Raw genomic sequence first — 18,905 nt, forward strand, 5'->3', positions numbered from 1 at the left:
AGGTTGTTTTGCAGCATCTCTGGCCTCTCCCTCTTTGAGATTAGCAGCACCCTCCAATTGTAACAACCAAAAATGTCCCCTGATGGGGCAGCACCCCTGGTTGAAGACCACTGGCTTAGGCAAAGGGTAGTATCAAGTACAGTGGCATAAGATCATGAAAGGGCATTTGACAGTAAATACAGAGCAAATAAGATATATAAATATTTGATAAAAGCAGGTGAGTCACAGAGAGGGAAGGATTGACAGTAAGCAGATGAGTGGAGATTTTATCCCATATGGAACAGGAAGTTAAGAAAAGTCTTTAAGCACAATCTTCCTGGTCGGATATAAAACCATGGTCATGGGGAGTCAAATTCTTATGAAATACAAATGTCAGTCATTCAGAACCAGATGCCCAATGGTTAGTCAATCAAGAAGTTCTAAATAGCTTTGTTGGGCCAGCGCCACGGCTCAATAGGCTAATCCTCTGCCTGCAGCACCAGCACCCCGGGTTCTAGTCCCAGTCGAGGCACCAGATTCTGTCCCAGTTGCCCCTCTTCCAGGCCAGCTCTCGGCTGTGGCCCGGGAGTGCAGAGGAGGATGGCCCAAGTCCTTGGGCCCTGCACCCGCATGGGAGACCAGGAGAAATACCTGGCTCCTGGCTTCGGATCAGCGCGGTGCGCCGTCCGCAGCAGCCATCGGAGGGTGAACCAACGGCAAAAGGAAGACCTTTCTTTCTCTCTCTCTCTCTCTCACTCACTCTCCACTCTGCCTGTCAAAAATAAAAATAAAAAAAAGCTTTGTTTTCCAAAACAAAAGCTGTTAAATCTCCCATAATGAACATAAGAGTATTTTATCAATTTGGAAATGGGAATAATATGATTTACAAAGTGGATATATTTTATTGGAAGAGCTATTGCATTTTAGAAATAATTTTTTGTGACCTACGGATGTTGAGACTAGCTTGAAGAGTAGGAAATTTCAAGTATTAGCTACTACTGATCCCAACATTTCAATTCAGTGGAAAACTGTATGTATTATACTGCTATGATGTTCAAGATGTTTGTGGAATAGACATTGGAACAGAATTGTATAATATCTATGCTACTATTTTATCTTCTTAAAAATAAACCACTTTTTTTTCGTTTAAAGAATATTATCTGGTGCTGCAAGCAGCAATTCACAAAAACGGCATTTGAAGAGTCATAGCAGTTTTTTATTTCTGTGGTTTTCATCTGGGAGGCTGAACTAAATGCCCTACCAAGTTCCCTCACTAAGCATGAAGGCATGATGCTGGAGTGACAATCTTGATTGGGAAAGGAAACCATTGAGAAATTGTAAACTACTGTAGGCATTGTAGTGTGGTTTTAGGGGTTAAGAAAAATTCAAATGACTCCAGCAGCCCTGTTCCTTTGCGGTTTGTTTTTCATTCAAAACAGCGTGGGATTTTCTCTTTTAGGAAGGCAAAAATAACTAAAATAACTGCTAGCGATTGGCATTTGGGTGGACAGAGACTGAAGGTCTAACGTGTAATATCTGACTTTCCCTCCTACTCCTTTCTTTTCCCTGCCCTTCTCTCTAACAACTAAATCAAAAGCTGCAATTTGTGTCTGTTCTGTCCAAGCTCCAGAAATCCCTTAAGAATGGCCATTCATAATGCTAGCTGTATTTAGAACCAGGGAAAACCACACTTTCCAGTGACAGTTTATTTTCATAGGAGGAAGTGAGTTTTGTTCAGAATATTTGAACATTTCTAAAAATGATCTGTATTTTTAATGTCTGCTATGGAGATTCACAATGATTTTAGATATTATTTTTTATTAGTTTTTCCTAATGGAAAACTTGGTTGGTTAGTGCTTGTACACATTCAGACAATGTCAAGATTTTGACAAGTACACTTGCAGTGTAATTTGTCTCCTTTTAAAACAGTTGGTATGGAATTTGAACATAGTACCATAATCATGTACATGGGAGTGTGTCCATATCCATCCACTCTAGGCTGTGTTCAAAACAGTGGACACAATGAGAGTTAAACCCAGACTACTAACTATGCAATTAATTGATACCTACCTTATAAGACATACGATTATAAAAGTAAACCCTTTTGTTAGGTTTTGACTTTGTTTAAGAATGTATCTTTTTTTTATTTAGTTTTGAATAGTACGTACTGATAGGAGTTAGTGGCAAATATTTTATATCATATCAACCCTATGACAAAGTAGAGTCTGTATTAAAGATGTGTAAAAGGAGCATTTATATACTTGGTGAATTGTATGTGTTTTCTCCCTTGACTCAAATATACTAATATAGAGATTCACCCAGTATCTATAAACTGGGTAGAAATTTGCATATGAGAAAATTAGTCAGAACAGAGCTTGATCACAATATTGCGAAGTTCAGAAGAAGGGAAGGTTGGGATCAGATAGCAATTTCATTTGAGTTGTGAATTTCACGTCTGCATGTGTATCTTTCTGCCAACCAGGGTGAATATATACAGAATGACCAGATCTGTGCCTCCTAAGTTAATGTCAATTCCACCTGGTGGCAAGTTTCAAGTCGTGTTAATCAGAACGAATGATGCTGTGCTGTCAGTGTGTAATAAAGAACTGTTTACAAGCCACTGTGATGTCTTCTGGAGGAACCACTAATGATGTTATCATTGTGTCTTTTTTAGAAAGTGCAACAGTATACGTTAATAATTCAAGCCACAGACATGGAAGGCAATCCTACATATGGCCTTTCCAACACAGCCACGGCCGTCATCACAGTGACAGATGTCAATGACAATCCCCCTGAGTTTACTGCCATGACAGTAAGTGCAGCCTGTCACTCACAGTATTGTAGGTCGGGGGTGTGTTACCGAGAAGTTTTGTCATGAATAATAAATGCATTAGGTAGAAGTGCTACTTGCTTAAGTGAATAGCTACTGACTCAGCCATTTCTATCACCAGGCCTTTACGTGACACATCCAGCTAGCTTGTATCTCTTAGAGTCCAAATCCACTGATATAGTTGTTAAAATATGCTACCTGGAAATATGTCCTAAAAAGACTTTATGCTGTTACAACAAAATACTTAAAAATATTTTCAGGTGTATGTACTGCATGACTGATTTATGCTCCTTTGTCAGCATATAATTATCTATATTGCAGGTGAATTATTTCCCACAGACAAGTCCTTTGCACTGACCCCACATTCATCACCCAGATACTCACAAATGGATGCTAATTTTAATATTAATGAAACTGTAATGTAATTTTGGGGGAAATGGGCTACTGAAAAATGTGATGGTATTTTTAAAGTCTAACATAAACGCTGGGATTACCTGCATTACCGATCTCCTTATTTAGTGGAGATAATAAAGATTTAATGGGGCAGTAAAACGAGGGCCATGTGGTCCTCCAAACAGTTGTCCTTCAGTGGTCCACAGCACTCCTCTGACTGAGTTTTGCCTTCATTGTAGTTCTATGGCGAAGTCCCTGAGAACAGGGTAGATGTCATAGTAGCCAACCTAACTGTGACTGACAAGGATCAGCCCCATACGCCAGCCTGGAATGCAGTGTACAGAATCAGTGGTGGAGATCCTACAGGCCGGTTTGCCATTCAGACTGACCCCAACAGCAATGACGGACTGGTCACTGTGGTGAAAGTAAGTACTTCTTCGACCCATGAAGTCTCTGATAGCTGCTCAACAACCAATAGATGACCCCTTCCCATTAGTTTTCTGCTGAATCTTAGGACTTCTTCCCCGCCCGCCAAGGACTTACTTATTTAGTTGAAAATGTGACAGAGAGAGAGGGAGAGACAAATCTTCTAGTTCACTCCCCAAATGCCTCTAAGAGCCAGGGCTGAGTCCGATCGAAGCCCAGAGCCTGGAACTCCATCCAGGTCTCCCATGTGGGTGGCAAGGGCTCAAGCAGTAGGGCAACCTTCTGCTGCCTTCCCAGGTGCATTAGCATGAAGCTGGGTCAAAGGCAGTGCATCCCAAACTGGACCTCCAATAAGGAATACTGGTTTTGCAGGTGGCCACTTAACCCACAACACCACTACACCAACCCCAGGTCTTTTTTTTTTTTTAAGTTTTATTTATTTATTTGAGAGTCAGAGTTACGCAGAGAGAGAGAGAGAGAGAGAGAAGTCTTCCATCCAATGGTTCACTTCCCAGATGGCTGCAATGGCCAGAGCTGTGCCGATCCGAAGCCAGGAGCTTCTTCCAGGTCTCCCACGCGGGTGTTGGGGCCCAAGGACTTGGGCCATCTTATACTGCTTTCCTAGGTCATAACAGAGAGCTGTATCAGAAGAGGAGCAGATGAGACTAGAACCAGCGCCCATATGGGATGCTGGCGCTTCAGGCCAGGGCATTAACCCACTGCACCACAGCGCCGGCCCCATGGTCTTGTTTCTTCCAAACATCAATACATATGCCATTCATATCTATTGGGGGAGGTTATATGTTACTGTTTAATTTATGTTGATGCTGAGGCCAACATAGGTAATCTTCCATTATCACTGGAGTAGGTATTTTTAATCAATTTGGACAGTTTATCAATCTTAAGACAGGACTGGCCTCTGCAATTTCAGCTGTCAATATAGTTGATATATTAATGCTGTATCACATTTTGAAGTTTCGACCACCAGTTGGTAGCTGTTGAGAATGAAGGGTCACACCTACTGTCCTTGTGTTCACAGCTGTTAGAGTATTGGCAGGCAGTGAACAAACCAAAAAATATCACAGAAATGAAGTGGAATGAGGAGACAAGAAGAGGGCCTACATTTTGAAAAGGCTTCGCGTTTACGTTGCTGTTTTAAATGCTGTTTTCGAGATTTTAAGAAATTGGTTCTTTGATCTTTAATTGTCAAAAAAAGAATCCAGCAAAGCAATTGAGTGCTGGAAGCAAATGAGATGTTCTTCAATTATAATAAATGCATAACTGTGTCAGTAAAAGCCCTTTAAAGCAAAGATCCCTACCTTTTAACTGCTCTGTGAGAAGACACTCAGCCCTTTGCCTCCCACACAAACACTATTGATGTATAAGTGAGCCAAAGTTAGCCTTACATGAACAGGTGCACACAGGTGCTGGTTGTCAAGAATTCTGCACATGCGTGAGTACAATGAGATGGGGTTTGGAAGCAACAGTTACAGTATCATGATCAAGAGCACCAGCCCCAGAGCCCGGCTGTCTGCATTTGGATCCCAGATCTGCTCTTTATACTTGTGAGGTCAGCACCAGTTTTTCACCTCTGAGAGCCTGAGGCTCCTCATGCAGAAGGTGGGGTTGATAACTGTACTCAAGTCAGAATTTTTGTGAGATAAATCAGCATCACACACATTAAAGGACTTAGAACTGTGCATATGCCATGTAGCACATATAAATGCTCCATTTGGGTGTTGCATGTGACTGATGGAAGCACTCGAAATATTACAATATTACAATCTTTCTGGCTTCTTTCCCATCGTATTTAAAAATACTTGAGAAAGGAAAGTTGAATTGGGAAAACTTGTGTGTCTGAAGGTTGGAGGAGCTGTGGTCTAGGTTAGGAACCTGGTGCAGTGTGCTCATCATACGGCTTTCTCATGAGCTTCAGCCCCTGATCATTCTTAGGCTGCCATTGATAGCACAAGGGCTCTCCTTTTTGCCCCTGTTATTACTATACAGGAATCATATTTGCATCTCTCCTGGAAGGAGATCAATAGAAAATAATAATGAAAGCCCAATCTGGTCACCTGACTGCTATAACATTCTAGTGACAGCATGACTCAAGGGACGTTGGAGTCAGTATTCACATGTTCATTGCATTAATCTAGGGTGTTATTCTTATAATTGGGATTTTTACAAACCAGTAAAATGTACAAAATTATTTTAGAAAAAGTTTGACTTTTCTAAGTAAGAAAAAGAGAGAAACATTTAAAAACATTACTTCAGAAGTTTGTGTGTATGTATATACTTGGAATTCAAAAATATTCACATCAAGTTATAAAGATACTTTTCAAATAAGCTGAGCTTTCTGGGAAAACCATGACATTTTCTGTTTTTGTTTTTGTTCTTGTTCTTTCTAATTCATAAGAGACTGGTAAGAACTTTTCTGAATGGGGAGTCAGTGGCCTTTCTGCCAGTGTTTGAGAGAATCCTCTAGACCATCCTTTCACGTGATCTCATACTATTTAGTATTTTTGGCCAAATAATAATCAAATTTTTACACATGCCTACATAAGTAGATCCATACAAAAGTCATGTCATTGAGCATGCTAATGCATGTTTTCCAGGAATTTGAAGAGAATTTTATGATACAGTGAATGGAAAAATTAAAATTTTGTAAATAGAGTTGAATAGCAGTAGTAAATGGAGTTAAATAGAGTTGAAGAAGAATAAACTGTAGAATGCTAATCTTATTTCCAGCAAAAATACGGTTTCTTTTTTTTTTTTTTCAGCCAATCGACTTTGAAACAAATAGGATGTTTGTCCTTACTGTTGCTGCAGAAAATCAAGTGCCATTAGCCAAGGGAATTCAGCACCCACCCCAATCAACTGCAACTGTTTCTGTTACAGTTATTGATGTAAATGAAAACCCTTATTTTGCCCCTAATCCTAAGATCATTCGCCAAGAGGAAGGCCTTCATGTAGGTACTATGTTGACGACATTCACTGCTCAGGACCCAGATCGATATATGCAGCAAAATATTAGGTAGGAAATATCATTGTTTTGTCTTTGTAATTTGCATTGCATTCTGTGTTGCATATAAAGTTGATTTTATTTGCCATTTGAGTAAGAAATTTTCATTGGAACTAAAACTGTGTATTATAAGATGATTTTTTATTTCTTAATTTTATTCTAATGTTTTCAAGTTTCAGTAGCCTGATTCTTAAGGAAAATAATAGCTTTTTATTTTTATAGATTTTATTTAATTATTTTCATTTAATTTGAAAGGCAGAGAGAGAGAGAGAAAGAGATCTTCCATTTTCTGGTTCACTCCCCAAATGCCCACAACAGCCAGGGCTGGACCCAGCTGAAGTCAGGAGCCTGGAACTCAGTCTGGGTCTCAGATGGGTAGCATCCTTGACTCATCATCTACTGCCTCCCTCCCAGGCTATGACTTAGCAGGAAGTCTGGATCAGAACCAAAATCAGGCACTCCGACACAGGATGGAAATATCTCAAGCTGTATCTTAAATTCTGTTGCAAATACTCACCCCTTATTTCTTTTTCCAAAAAGCCTCTTCAGTTTTCCCAGGTTTACAGAAAAACCTTGTAAAGATATGAACATTTTCTATGATATTCTAGAATTCTTTGATGAAATTTCCTCTTCATAAATTATGACAGGAAATGGAACAATGTATCTACTCATGTATAATTTGAAGAAACAAAATTTCTTGCCCCTGTGCTTCTGCCTTCTTTCCTTTTTTTTAAAAAAAATTCGGAATTATTTATCCTGGGCATTTATACCAAACATCACAGAAAGGTTTCTCTAATGAATAAATAGGAGGTGTTCACAAGCTTTTAACATTTCTCTCTTCCACACTTCAGGAGAAAGGAAAACTTGTGCCAGTGCCAAAATTTAAGAGCTAATTATTTTTATCTTCGACCTATACAGTAATTATGGAACTTATAGGATGTATCTGAAGATTTCCAACCTCAGCACAATCTAATTTATCCTTCCTGATGAGAGTGTAGGTGGCTGGCAGAGCATACCCAGCATGACTATTATCCATAGCTGATGATAATTTTTAAAATTAGTTCATATTTTATTTAATGTCCTTCAGAACTGCAGCTAACAGATCACTGCACTCATTCACTCTTTCTGTACACATTAAAATCAGAATAGATTGTCAATAGGTGTGTTGAAATCCTGAAACTTAGCCTTCTCAGAACAGTAGCTTTTGGTCAGTCAATATATTTGTTGACTGAGCTTGAAAAGTTTACCCCACCCCATATCAAAAAAGGAGTTTAAGGTGGTACGTGTGCCAACACAGACTCAAGACTGTAGGGCTTCTTTGAGAGGGTGCAGAGCTGAGGCTTGGCCCAGTGTGGGAGATCCTAGTAAGACTCTGGAAACGCTGTCCACTAGGACTTCATCTCTGCCATGATAAGAAGGTAGAGTATGGTAGGAGTAGTCTATGATAGAAAATTCAACTTCGGTCACCATTTGTTTTATGTCCTATATACTAGGGCTATTGCTTATTAGAAGTTATATTTGACCTGTTTTATTATCTGTTGAAGCAGACAAGAGCCTCAGATGAGATCTGTCCAAAATGCCAAAGCCTACTGCTACTCATCTCATTTAAATACCTGTAGAATGTTTGCTGCATGACTGATTGAGCACAACTTCTGTGTGCCTCCAAAAATCACTGACACAAAAATAGTTTTCCTTGTTATCACTGTATTTCAGGCATCTTCAACAAAAATGCAAGTTAATGAGCTAGTTACATTTGGAATTAAACCTGTAAAATCTGCTCTAATTTTTTAAGTTTCAGATCAAAACAATTAAACACTGCACTTTATTTTTGTAGATACACAAAATTATCTGATCCTGCCAATTGGCTAAAAATAGATCCTGTGAATGGACAAATAACTACAATTGCTGTTTTGGACAGAGAATCACCAAATGTGAAGAACAATATATATAATGCTACTTTCCTTGCTTCTGACAATGGTACGTGATAAACATATTCAATGTATTATCCTGTATGCTGGTTCAAGAGAGCAGAGCCTCATCGTGCATGGTTTTCTTCAAGACTGAATTGTCCAGCTTTTATTTTCCATTTCTAAAAGGCTTCCAGTGTCATACCTTCCCGTCTTCTCTAACAGATGTCATCCATGTCCATGCACCTTTCATGGAAGCCTGATATTGTGATGATGAACCTTGGTCGTCTGTCCTCAATGGCCCCAATCTGTGATTTTCACTAATGAATCACAACCATATTTTAAAATATTTTTAAAGTGAGACTATGAATATCAGCACTTAAGAAAAATGATAGGCTTCAATTTGGTGGCCAAGATATGCAGTTTGTAAAACATTGCCTATCAACATTTCTGATAGGAACAGTTCCAGTAAACCCTTCCAAATTCTGCATAGTAAGATGCAATCTATAGACAAATCTGTGTGGTGACAGGGCTGAAGAAATATTTCACATCCTTGATAATATGGACCTGATATTCAAAATGTTTAACCCTGGAACTTTGTCAAAACAACCTCTGCAATCTGATATCAAAACATAGCAGTTTTATGCCTTCTTGCAATGCTAACAGTAGCTTTCTTCTATGCTGGAACTTAACCATTTCATGTTAAGATTTGAAGAACTATAAAATTACATGTATGTGTGATGGTGATGAGTTACAATCAGGTTTTTCACTCTACAGCAGCAATTGCTTTCTTTCTTTCTTTCTCTCTTTTTTAAAGATTATTTATTTGAAAGGCAGAATTACAGAGAGAGAACAGAGACACAGAGAGAAAAATCTTCCATCTACTGGTTCACTCCCTGAATGGCCGCAATGGTCAAAGCTGAGCCAACCAAAACCAGATCCAGGAACTTCATCCAGGTCTCCCACAAGAGTGGCTGGGGCCCAAGCACTCAGGCATCTTCCACTTTCTCAAGCACATTAGTGCTTGGGACTTGAACCATGCCCAGAGGGAAGGGCAGCATTGCAAATATAGGCTTAACCCACTCTGCCACAGTGCAGGCCCTGGGGGATTGTTTTCTAATTGAAAGAGCATTTGATATGCGAGAGAAGTGAAGTATTGACTCAATGTAACTGGATTCTTTGAAAATGCACTGGACTTTACAAGGCTAGATTTGGAGCCTCAATTCTCCTTAAAATGATTAGGCAAGCACTTAAACTCTGTGCCTTGGTTTCATTATTGATAAATTGTTTTGCTACTTCTATTCTAAAGTTGTTGTAAGAGCCAGATAATTTTCAGTGTGATGATAAATGTGAAAAATGGTGATGATAAATGTGAAAAATGTGATGATAAATGGTGACATTAGAATATTCTAACAGGCACCTTCCATCCGTTCTCACTAAAAGCCATCAACTCCTCATAGAAAGTGGTAGAGATTTGTCCTTATCATTTTTTCAGGATTGTGTGTGTGTGTGTGTGTGTGTGTGTGTGACTAGTTCCAGGTCATTTAAATCTCTGGGTTTCAGTATACAGTATTATTTATAAAATATTTATATATTGCATATATAATATGTTGTTTATATGTATGAACATTTATAACATAGCAAAAGCCAAATCACCAGACTATGTGATGTGACATGGTGGAGACAACACTTTCTAGTACTGTGAGAATGAGTTTAGGGTCAGGCAGACCAGTCTTCAGTACCAACTCCTCCAATTCCAAGAACATAGAACTTTGAGCAGACCAGGTATTTTGATTCTTCATGGTTTAAACCTGTGTCTTAGGATTATAATGAAATAATGTCCACAGAGCAACCCTCTACTTTCTCAAGCAGAGTTGACTGGTCAACACTGATCATTTCTCCATGGTGTGCCTTCCTAAGATGAGGTCTTTGGTTCTATGTCACTTGTCTATAGACTGTAAATAGAGTCCCAGCTATGTTTGAGCTTCTTTAAATGCATTATGAGATTCTTGCAAGCCCACACCTTAATTCTCCCTCACAAGAATAGGGTGCACAAAATTGTCTCTCTGGCCTTCTTCCACAGTGCCTGGAGGAGCTTGGTGTGCATGGCCTCAGGTAATGGACAGCAAGGGCAAGGAAGGTGTGGGGCCCTACGGAAGAGGTATCCCTTGTCGCCACACTCAGCTCCTACAGAGCAACAGTGGTAGCACAGGGTTGTCCTAGGAGGGAAGCAAGAAGTGGAATTGCTCTGAAAGCAGTCTTCGTAGATGCTGTGGCAACTGGAGTTTAATAAGGTTGCTCAGTGATAAGGTCACATAGGCTAGAAGCTTTGAGAATTTCAACATAATTGATGCTCATCGGAGAGAATTGTTCTATATCAATTTGTGATTTTTCTCCCTTTTAAGGAATTCCTCCTATGAGTGGGACAGGAACACTGCAGATCTATTTACTTGATATTAATGACAATGCCCCTCAAGTGTTACCTCAAGAGGCAGAGACTTGTGAAACTCCAGACCCCAATTCAATTAACATCACAGCACTTGATTATGACATTGATCCAAATGCTGGACCATTTGCTTTTGATCTTCCTTTGTCTCCAGTGACTATTAAGAGAAATTGGACCATCACTCGGCTTAATGGTAAGAACAGGTTAATTATTTGAGGATATGTGCAGATAAGAGGTTTTGAAGCCTGGTATGAAAAGTTAATTTTTATGTGCTTCATCATCTTATCATTAAATGTGTTTAAAAAGCTACTTGAAAGTTTAAGTAAGATATTAAAAGCTCTCAACAACCCTCCCCCCCAAAAAAACACATGTTCATAATACAACATAATTGTAATCTTCTTTATGTATACAATCAGTAGTAAATACATTTTGGAAAAATGTTATGGACTTTTAATTTGATTAGGTACTAATTATTAAAATGTATTTTTCCTTTTCCATTCATGTAGGTGATTTTGCTCAGCTTAACTTAAAGATAAAATTTCTTGAGGCTGGTATCTATGAAGTTCCAATCATAATCACAGATTCGGGTAATCCTCCCAAATCTAATATTTCCATCCTACGTGTGAAGGTTTGCCAATGTGACTCCAACGGGGACTGCACGGATGTGGACAGGATTGTGGGTGCAGGGCTAGGCACTGGAGCCATCATTGCCATCCTACTCTGCATCATCATCCTGCTAAGTGAGTGTTTTAATTGTCTCTTAAATTTTAATTCCTTTCACTCAGATCATCGAAGTAACCTCTTGTCATTGTGTTGTAAAGTAACCTAACAGCTGCCTTTGACCTCTGAGTATTTTCTTGCCAATCATACCAATCATATAAGGGATAAATGAGTCCAACTTAGAATAATAATAATAATAAATACCCAGAACATTGTCTCAAGCAGTCACACATTTGCAAAAAGCATCACCCAAATACTTGTCCTGTGCCCTCTTAGCATTTTCTGATGCTGATTGCTTGAGGAGATGTAGAAAACTCTTTTCATGGAAAAACGTTAAACAGTCCTAAGTTTGAGCACTTACCTTATGATTGGAGTATGAATTTATGGCACGTAGTTGATGATCTAGGAAAATAAGTGTATTGCTTTCTTTCGTAAAAAGCGCAGTCAGCAACCTGCTCCATTCATGCGAGGAACAAGGTATTTGTTTCTGAAGGGCTGAGTGAAATAGGAGAGACTGCACTTCACATACTGGAGATTTGATAATAGAAATGATTACACAGCTCAATAAATTGTCTGTCTTTAGAATAAGTGTAGATTAAGGAATTGCTCCTTTTTAAGATACTTTGCAATCTTTGGTTCAATGGAATGCAAAAAATTAACCACTGGAAAGTACTTAGGAACCACTTCTAAGTATGTAGGTTAAAAGAATAAATTGCCTGGCCCCCGTATTTTATTGTGGAATAGCAGCAGGACTTAGTTTATTGTGCGATCATGCTATGCACCAATCACTTTCTTGAAAATGTTGGCCATTTCTTTTATGTTTTCTCCATTTACAAGTGTTCTGGTAATTTAGAATTCCGTCCCTCTATTCTGAGCAATTACTGTAGAAGCCTGAGCATTTTTTTACTTCCTGTGTGGAGACTACTTTGGCTATAATTTGAAACCTGCATGCTGTACTAATAATCCACTTGCTAGATTTAGCCCCGGAACAATGGCAAATGAGATCATGTATCTGGTTTTAAAAGGAAGATATTTACTTTTATGGCCAATAATAAAAATGTGCTCAAATAGGAGTCATTAAATCTTTTGTTTCAGGGTATAAACGAATACTCCTAGATTTTAGACAGGATTCCTTCCTAGATGTGCAGTCAGGTTTTTGTTTCCATTTCAACTGAAATGCAGCAATGTGTCAACCTAACCGAGACTTAGGTGTGATGGATTATCGCATGGAGAAATGACTCCGGCATTTTGAACGAGAATGAATTGGTACTGATTTTAATATCTACTGTCTGGAAAACGTTTGGTTCTAGACCAGGCACCTAAATGTAAAGCACAAAGGCCTAACTTTATTTCATCTCCGCCTAATGCCCTGGACATCTTACCTGAAACATGCAGTGTAGTAGCAAAGGGAATGCAAAATAGTGTAGTAGAAAAAAACATCAGCTTCTGAGAGCCAAAAAAACTCAAGATTCAAATGCCAGTTTAACTACCCAGGTCTTTCTGGGCAGGCGCTTGTTCCCCGGGAGAAGTGCCATTCTCTGTGAATTTGAGAGTATAATGGTGACTGACCAACCTGAATAAAACAGCATGTAACAATCTAACTTACTGCTGCTTTGTGTCTGTAAAACTTAGGAAGCATTCTGGTCAGGCTGTCTGTCCTCTAGTGAGTCCACGTGCACATAGAAACAGTTACTGTCCCCAAGCGTAGACGGTAACACTGAGCACAGAGACATTCACCCGAGAATTCACAGGGCACCAGAGACTGGAGACCAGGTTTTTCACTTTGAACCCAGTGCTCAGGTGGGCTTTGTCTTGCTTCTGCTGATGTGAGGCCAGAAATGAATAATAGAGTGAAAAATACATTACAAGACTTTGACCTATTTAACCATAAATTATTAGTATTAAAGACTACAGGTTAGCCTTTCAAAATGATGTTTTATGGGTTTTTGTTTGTTTTTCCTATTTTCCTTTCTAGTCCTTGTTCTGATGTTTGTGGTATGGATGAAACGCCGGGATAAAGAACGCCAGGCCAAGCAACTTTTAATTGATCCAGAAGATGATGTAAGAGATAATATTCTAAAATATGATGAAGAAGGTGGAGGAGAAGAAGACCAGGTGAGCAATATATTAATTCTTTTAAAGGAAATTTTGATATGCTAAATTAAGTGATAGGAAAAATATTAATACACATAAGAAGATGGTATCAAGTATCTTTCCTTTTATGCCATTACTCACTTGGTGAAATTTTCCTTTACGTGGTACATATTTCTTAAATTTTTTTCAAGCTATCAATTGTAATTGTATTTATCTTGTAGAAAAAACTAGGGTCAGGGGCCGGTGTTGTGGTGCAGTGGGTTAAGCCGCTGCCTACAACACCAGCATCCCATATGAGTGCTGATTCAAGTCTCAGCTGCTCCCTGCTAATGTGCCTGGGAAAGCAGTGGGAAACAACCCTAGTACATGGGCCTCTGTCACTCATGCGGGAGACCCAGATGGAGTTCGGACTGGCTCAGCCCTGGCTGTAGTGGCCCTTTGAAAAGTGAACTAGCATATGGAAGATTCCTCCCTAACTCCACCCTTTCTGTATGTGTGTCTCTGTCTCTTCCTTTATCTCTGTAACTCTGCCTTTCAAAAATAAATAAATTGGGGCCGGCGCCATGGCTCACTTGGCTAATCCTCTGCCTGCGGTGCTGGCATCCCATATGGGCACCGGGTTCTAGTCTTGGCTGCTCCTCTTCCAGTCCAGCTCTCTGCTGCGGCCTGGGAGTCTCTCTCTCCCATTGTCTATAACTACTTGTCAAAAAAAAATCTAAAAAATAAAAATAAATAAATCTTTACTTAAAACAAACAAGCAAAAAAAACTAGGGACAGACGATTGGCACAGTGTTTAAGAGGCTGCTTAGGACACCCATATCCCACCTCCAGTGCCAGATTTTGAGTTCTTGTTCTGCTGCCATTTCTAGCTTCCTGCTAAAGCACACTCTAGATAGGGGTGAGTAGGGGTAGGGGGCAGGGCATCAGGGGAGGGCTCAGGTAGTTAGGTTCCTGCCATTCATATGGAAGACGTTGATTAAGTTCCTGGCTCCTGGCTTCAACCTGGCCCAGTCTAGCACTTGGGAAGTGAACCAGCAGATAAGAAATCTCTCAATCTCTCTCCCTTTCTCTCTCAACTATAGAAAGTAAATAAGAATTTTCTATATAAGAAAGTAATATTTTTTAAGGAGTCTAGCATATAAACCCAATTCTAGTTATCTTTGTACTAATAAAAATATTTTTCTTTACATATTTCTTCCAAAACAAATATAGTATTTAATTATTTATATATATGGTAGAAAAAAAGACTACTCATTTCTCACATTCAGTGTTTGAGACACTATTTAAATCTTTGACAGTACAAAGATGAGCAGAATTAACCTCAAGGATACCTTCCCTCACAGATCTAACATTCATGAGAAATATTTAAAGTGAGAGCCAATAATTAATATCTAGTTCATTTTGGTATCCATTGTGTTTATCATGGTGCCTGGAACATAGAGTTTGTTCAATGGAAGTCAGAATTCCCTTCTAGATACTAAACAATGTGAGCCTTTATGTCACTGTGCATGTTACTCAATGATGAGAAAGACAAACAGATAGACAACAAGCATCTTTGTCTGCTAGGAAGCATCATTTTAGATATTATAATAGCTACCATTTATAAGGTTTGTACTATATGCCAGGCATTCTGCTGAATACATTAAATGTTGTTATGTCTTAAATCTTTGAAACCTATGGTAAGAGTATGTGTATCCCCAATTTGGTGATAGAAAACCAAGACTAAAAGTGATTGGATCCTATGAAATCAGACACTCAGGAAATAATATGGATTTAGTTCTGTCTGCTAACACAACTCAAAACAACTAATGTAATGTAGTTCCTCTTAAAATTATCTGCAAGATATTAACATAATCAGTAAGATATTACTATGGCTGGCATTTCTTAAACACATTTGATGATTATGTCAGTTCTACTTACTAACGCCAAGAAGAACCTAGGGTTCTTGGATTTCACACTATTCACAAATTAAAATACATTGCCTTAAATATATATGCAGATCTTAGTGACAGAACTGCTAACTTGAATGAAAGCAAGTTTTCATGGACATAGTTTTCCCCTTCACTAACTTGAGGAACTGATACATCACCTTTTAGTTTACAAGGCACATTCCTGTCAATTATTGTGTTTAAATCCTTGCAGCAACCCATTCAAGATTTCAATTTGCATTTGTAGAATGTTGTGTGATTTTTCTCTGGGTTTGTAATTAGCCCAGCCAAAACTCATACCCACATCTTCTGATCGAGCTTCGATACTTAGTTTGTAGTACCTCAACTCTCATTGAAAAGAGATGCACATTTAAAATAAGTTGAAAATTTGAATCAAGTTTGTAAAGCTGTTTTGAATACTAATAAAAGTGGCTCTGTAAATACACCCTAAGATTTTTTATATTTCTCATAAATGTCTTTGAATATTCAAACTCATATTTCACTTAATGCTCAATTAATCTATTCTTTCACTTTAAGTTATATTCAAGATCAACAACTGTAAAATGATCACATTCTCTCATAAATGCTCTACTTTCATTATTTTATGTTTCATGTCATTGTGCATAATTTTGAAGCCATAAACCTAAACCTAACTTAGTGAAGCTTTAGGAAAAATAATAATAACTAGAAAATCATCAGTAAGAATATTCTGCAAAAATTGGGAAGAACTAGGGTAGTTCTCATTGTCTGAGAGTCTGTACCAGGACACTCGATTTTAGCTGATCTGATTTTCCTCCCTCCCTCCCAGTCCCTTGAAGCACTGTCAAATAAAGTTTCCCGGTGGTAGTTATTTTAGGAAAGACTTTATTCACTTAGATTGATGCTTGAGATCAAAGGGTAGAACTTACCTTTTGTAAGATTTATTCAAATTATCATCATAAATCTTTATCCTGTTTTTTTTTTTTCCTGACCTCTGACATTTTCTAGGCCCCTTGGTAAACTTTTGGGCATGAATGTGTTGCTTCTTACCCACTTCCCTAGTTACCCAAAGATTTTTCTCTGTATTTTACTCAGTGGATAATTTATTTAGTACTAGTCTTTTTGTGATCTTTTTGTAGTCTCTTGGTTCTTGGTTCAAGATAGATTTTAGTCAAAGTCAAGAGCTTCCATCTCTGGTCCTCTTTTGCAGTTTTTATTTGCGTTTTCTATTTTAGAGCAGTGTGACAAAATGACATAACTAATTTATTCTGATTTTTAGTTCATAGTAAGAGAATAAAACATATGGAGTAAGAATGCTGCAGAAAGGGATCTGTCTTCTCTACCTTCGGAGTGGTTTTTGACATCCATTTACTTATGTCAGTCTCCAAGGTCATAAATAAATAAATAAAAGTTTCTTGTTGTAATTCAATAAAATAAAGAGGTTACTAGTACCTCTGTGTGGCCATGACATCCCAACGAGTGTCCTGTCTATGGCTAACACCCTCATCCACTCTTTGAAATGTGTCGAATCCAACTTCTTCCTTGTCCTGCCAGCTACTCCAGCCAGCACACAACTTTTGATATACTCCCTCATGCACTAGGAAAAGGCCCATGGGAAGAATGGACAGTGGGTGAAGACTCACCTCAGGGCATGAAACCATCAACCCTGTCCACTCATGGCCACAAAACTTTCCATCAGAGTTTAGATGATTTGTCCTTTTGATGGCAGATTCTTTTCTCCTCAAAAGAGCTTGTGTGTTTGTGTATTTGTATTCCATTGGATATCATTTTCTTCTGTGAAGTTATGACTTCTGAAAATTGTGATTTGACCATGTGGAGGACTTGTTTTTGACATTAGTATATGGATAATGAATAGTCTCCTGACTTTCTGTATCCCAACAAGAAGCAGAAGCCTTCTGATGGGTTTCAGAGTGTAACCACCACTCATATCAGCGACATTTCCAGCACTCTAGAAGCTCCCCTTCTATCTCCAACCAGGCCATATGTCCTCTGTTAGAAGCAAACAGTGCGGCCAGCGCCGCGGCTCACTAAGCTAATCCTCCGCCTTGCAGCACCGGCACACCGGGTTCTAGTCCCGGTCGGGGCGCCGGATTCTGTCCTGGTTGTTCCTCTTCCAGTCCAGCTCTCTGCTGTGGCCAGGGAGTGCAGTGGAGGATGGCCCAAGTGCTTGGGCCCTACACCCCATGGGAGACCAGGAGAAGTACCTGGCTCCTGCCATCGTATCAGCACAGTGCGCTGGCCTCAGCACACCGGCCGCGGCGGCCATTGGAGGGCGAACCAACGGCAAAGGAAGACCTTTCTCTCTGTCTCTCTCTCTCACTGTCCGCTCTGCCTGTCCAAAAAAAAAAAAAAAAAAAAAAAAAAAAAGCACACATTGCTCATTATCTCTATCACTGTAGATAAGCATTGCTTGTTTTGGATTTTATAAAGATAGATAGCATGCATTAGATACCTTCTGTGTGTGATTTCCACTATGCAGGATTATAGCTATGAGATCCATTCATTTGTATATATAGAGTAATTCATTCTTTGTGTCACTGAACAGTGTTCAATTATAAGAATTAGTCACATTTTATTCATCCATTCTGCTACAGTTGGACATTGGTGTTTCTCTAGTCGGCTTGTTTTGCATAAAACTACTATGAACATTATTTTGTGTGAGGCTTGGTGCCTTTTTCTTGGTGTGTGCACAGGAATTGAATGTCTAGATTATGGAATATATATAAATGTAGCTTAAGTACCCATCCTGCCAGTTGTTCAATGGGATTCTCCAGTTTTCACCTCCCCTTTCACCGTGGTATATGAAAGTTCTAATCACTCTCCCCATTAACAGCTGGGTTTATTTTTTTTCAGCCTTTTAAACTTTGGCTAGTCTGATAATATGTATGTCTCACTATGACTGAATATTCCTGCTGACTTGTTTACCCCTTTGATGTCTTTCTTCATGATGTTCCTGTCAGCTTGTTTGTCTACTTTTGTATTGGGTTGTCTGTCTTTCTTATTGATTTGTTAGAGGTTTTTATATATCATAGAAATGAGTTCTTTGTCAGAAAAATGCATTGTAATATCTCCTCCCATTGCTTTTTAATGGTGTATTATACTGAGCAGTTTCTAATTTTCATGAAGTCCAGATTGTCAATTTTTTCTATTATAGTTAAGT

General features: G+C 38.8%; 1 protein-coding gene across 1 annotated transcript in view; it reads left to right on the forward strand.

Annotated features, from left to right (window-relative positions):
- CDH2 (cadherin 2) overlaps positions 1-18,905 on the forward strand; it is a 241,498-nt gene that overhangs the window by 196,026 nt on the left and 26,567 nt on the right. The window contains exons 8-14 of the mRNA XM_051851320.3: positions 2,654-2,791; positions 3,442-3,627; positions 6,409-6,662; positions 8,485-8,627; positions 10,963-11,196; positions 11,510-11,743; positions 13,699-13,838. Of these exons, the coding sequence (XP_051707280.1) occupies positions 2,654-2,791; positions 3,442-3,627; positions 6,409-6,662; positions 8,485-8,627; positions 10,963-11,196; positions 11,510-11,743; positions 13,699-13,838 (1,329 nt within the window). The remainder of the gene's footprint in view (positions 1-2,653; positions 2,792-3,441; positions 3,628-6,408; positions 6,663-8,484; positions 8,628-10,962; positions 11,197-11,509; positions 11,744-13,698; positions 13,839-18,905) is intronic.

The sequence above is a fragment of the Oryctolagus cuniculus genome, chromosome 10 (genome assembly GCF_051225735.1).
Source record: "Oryctolagus cuniculus isolate XC-2025 breed Fujian yellow rabbit chromosome 10, ASM5122573v1, whole genome shotgun sequence".
In the NCBI taxonomy this organism is placed as follows: Eukaryota; Metazoa; Chordata; class Mammalia; order Lagomorpha; family Leporidae; genus Oryctolagus; species Oryctolagus cuniculus.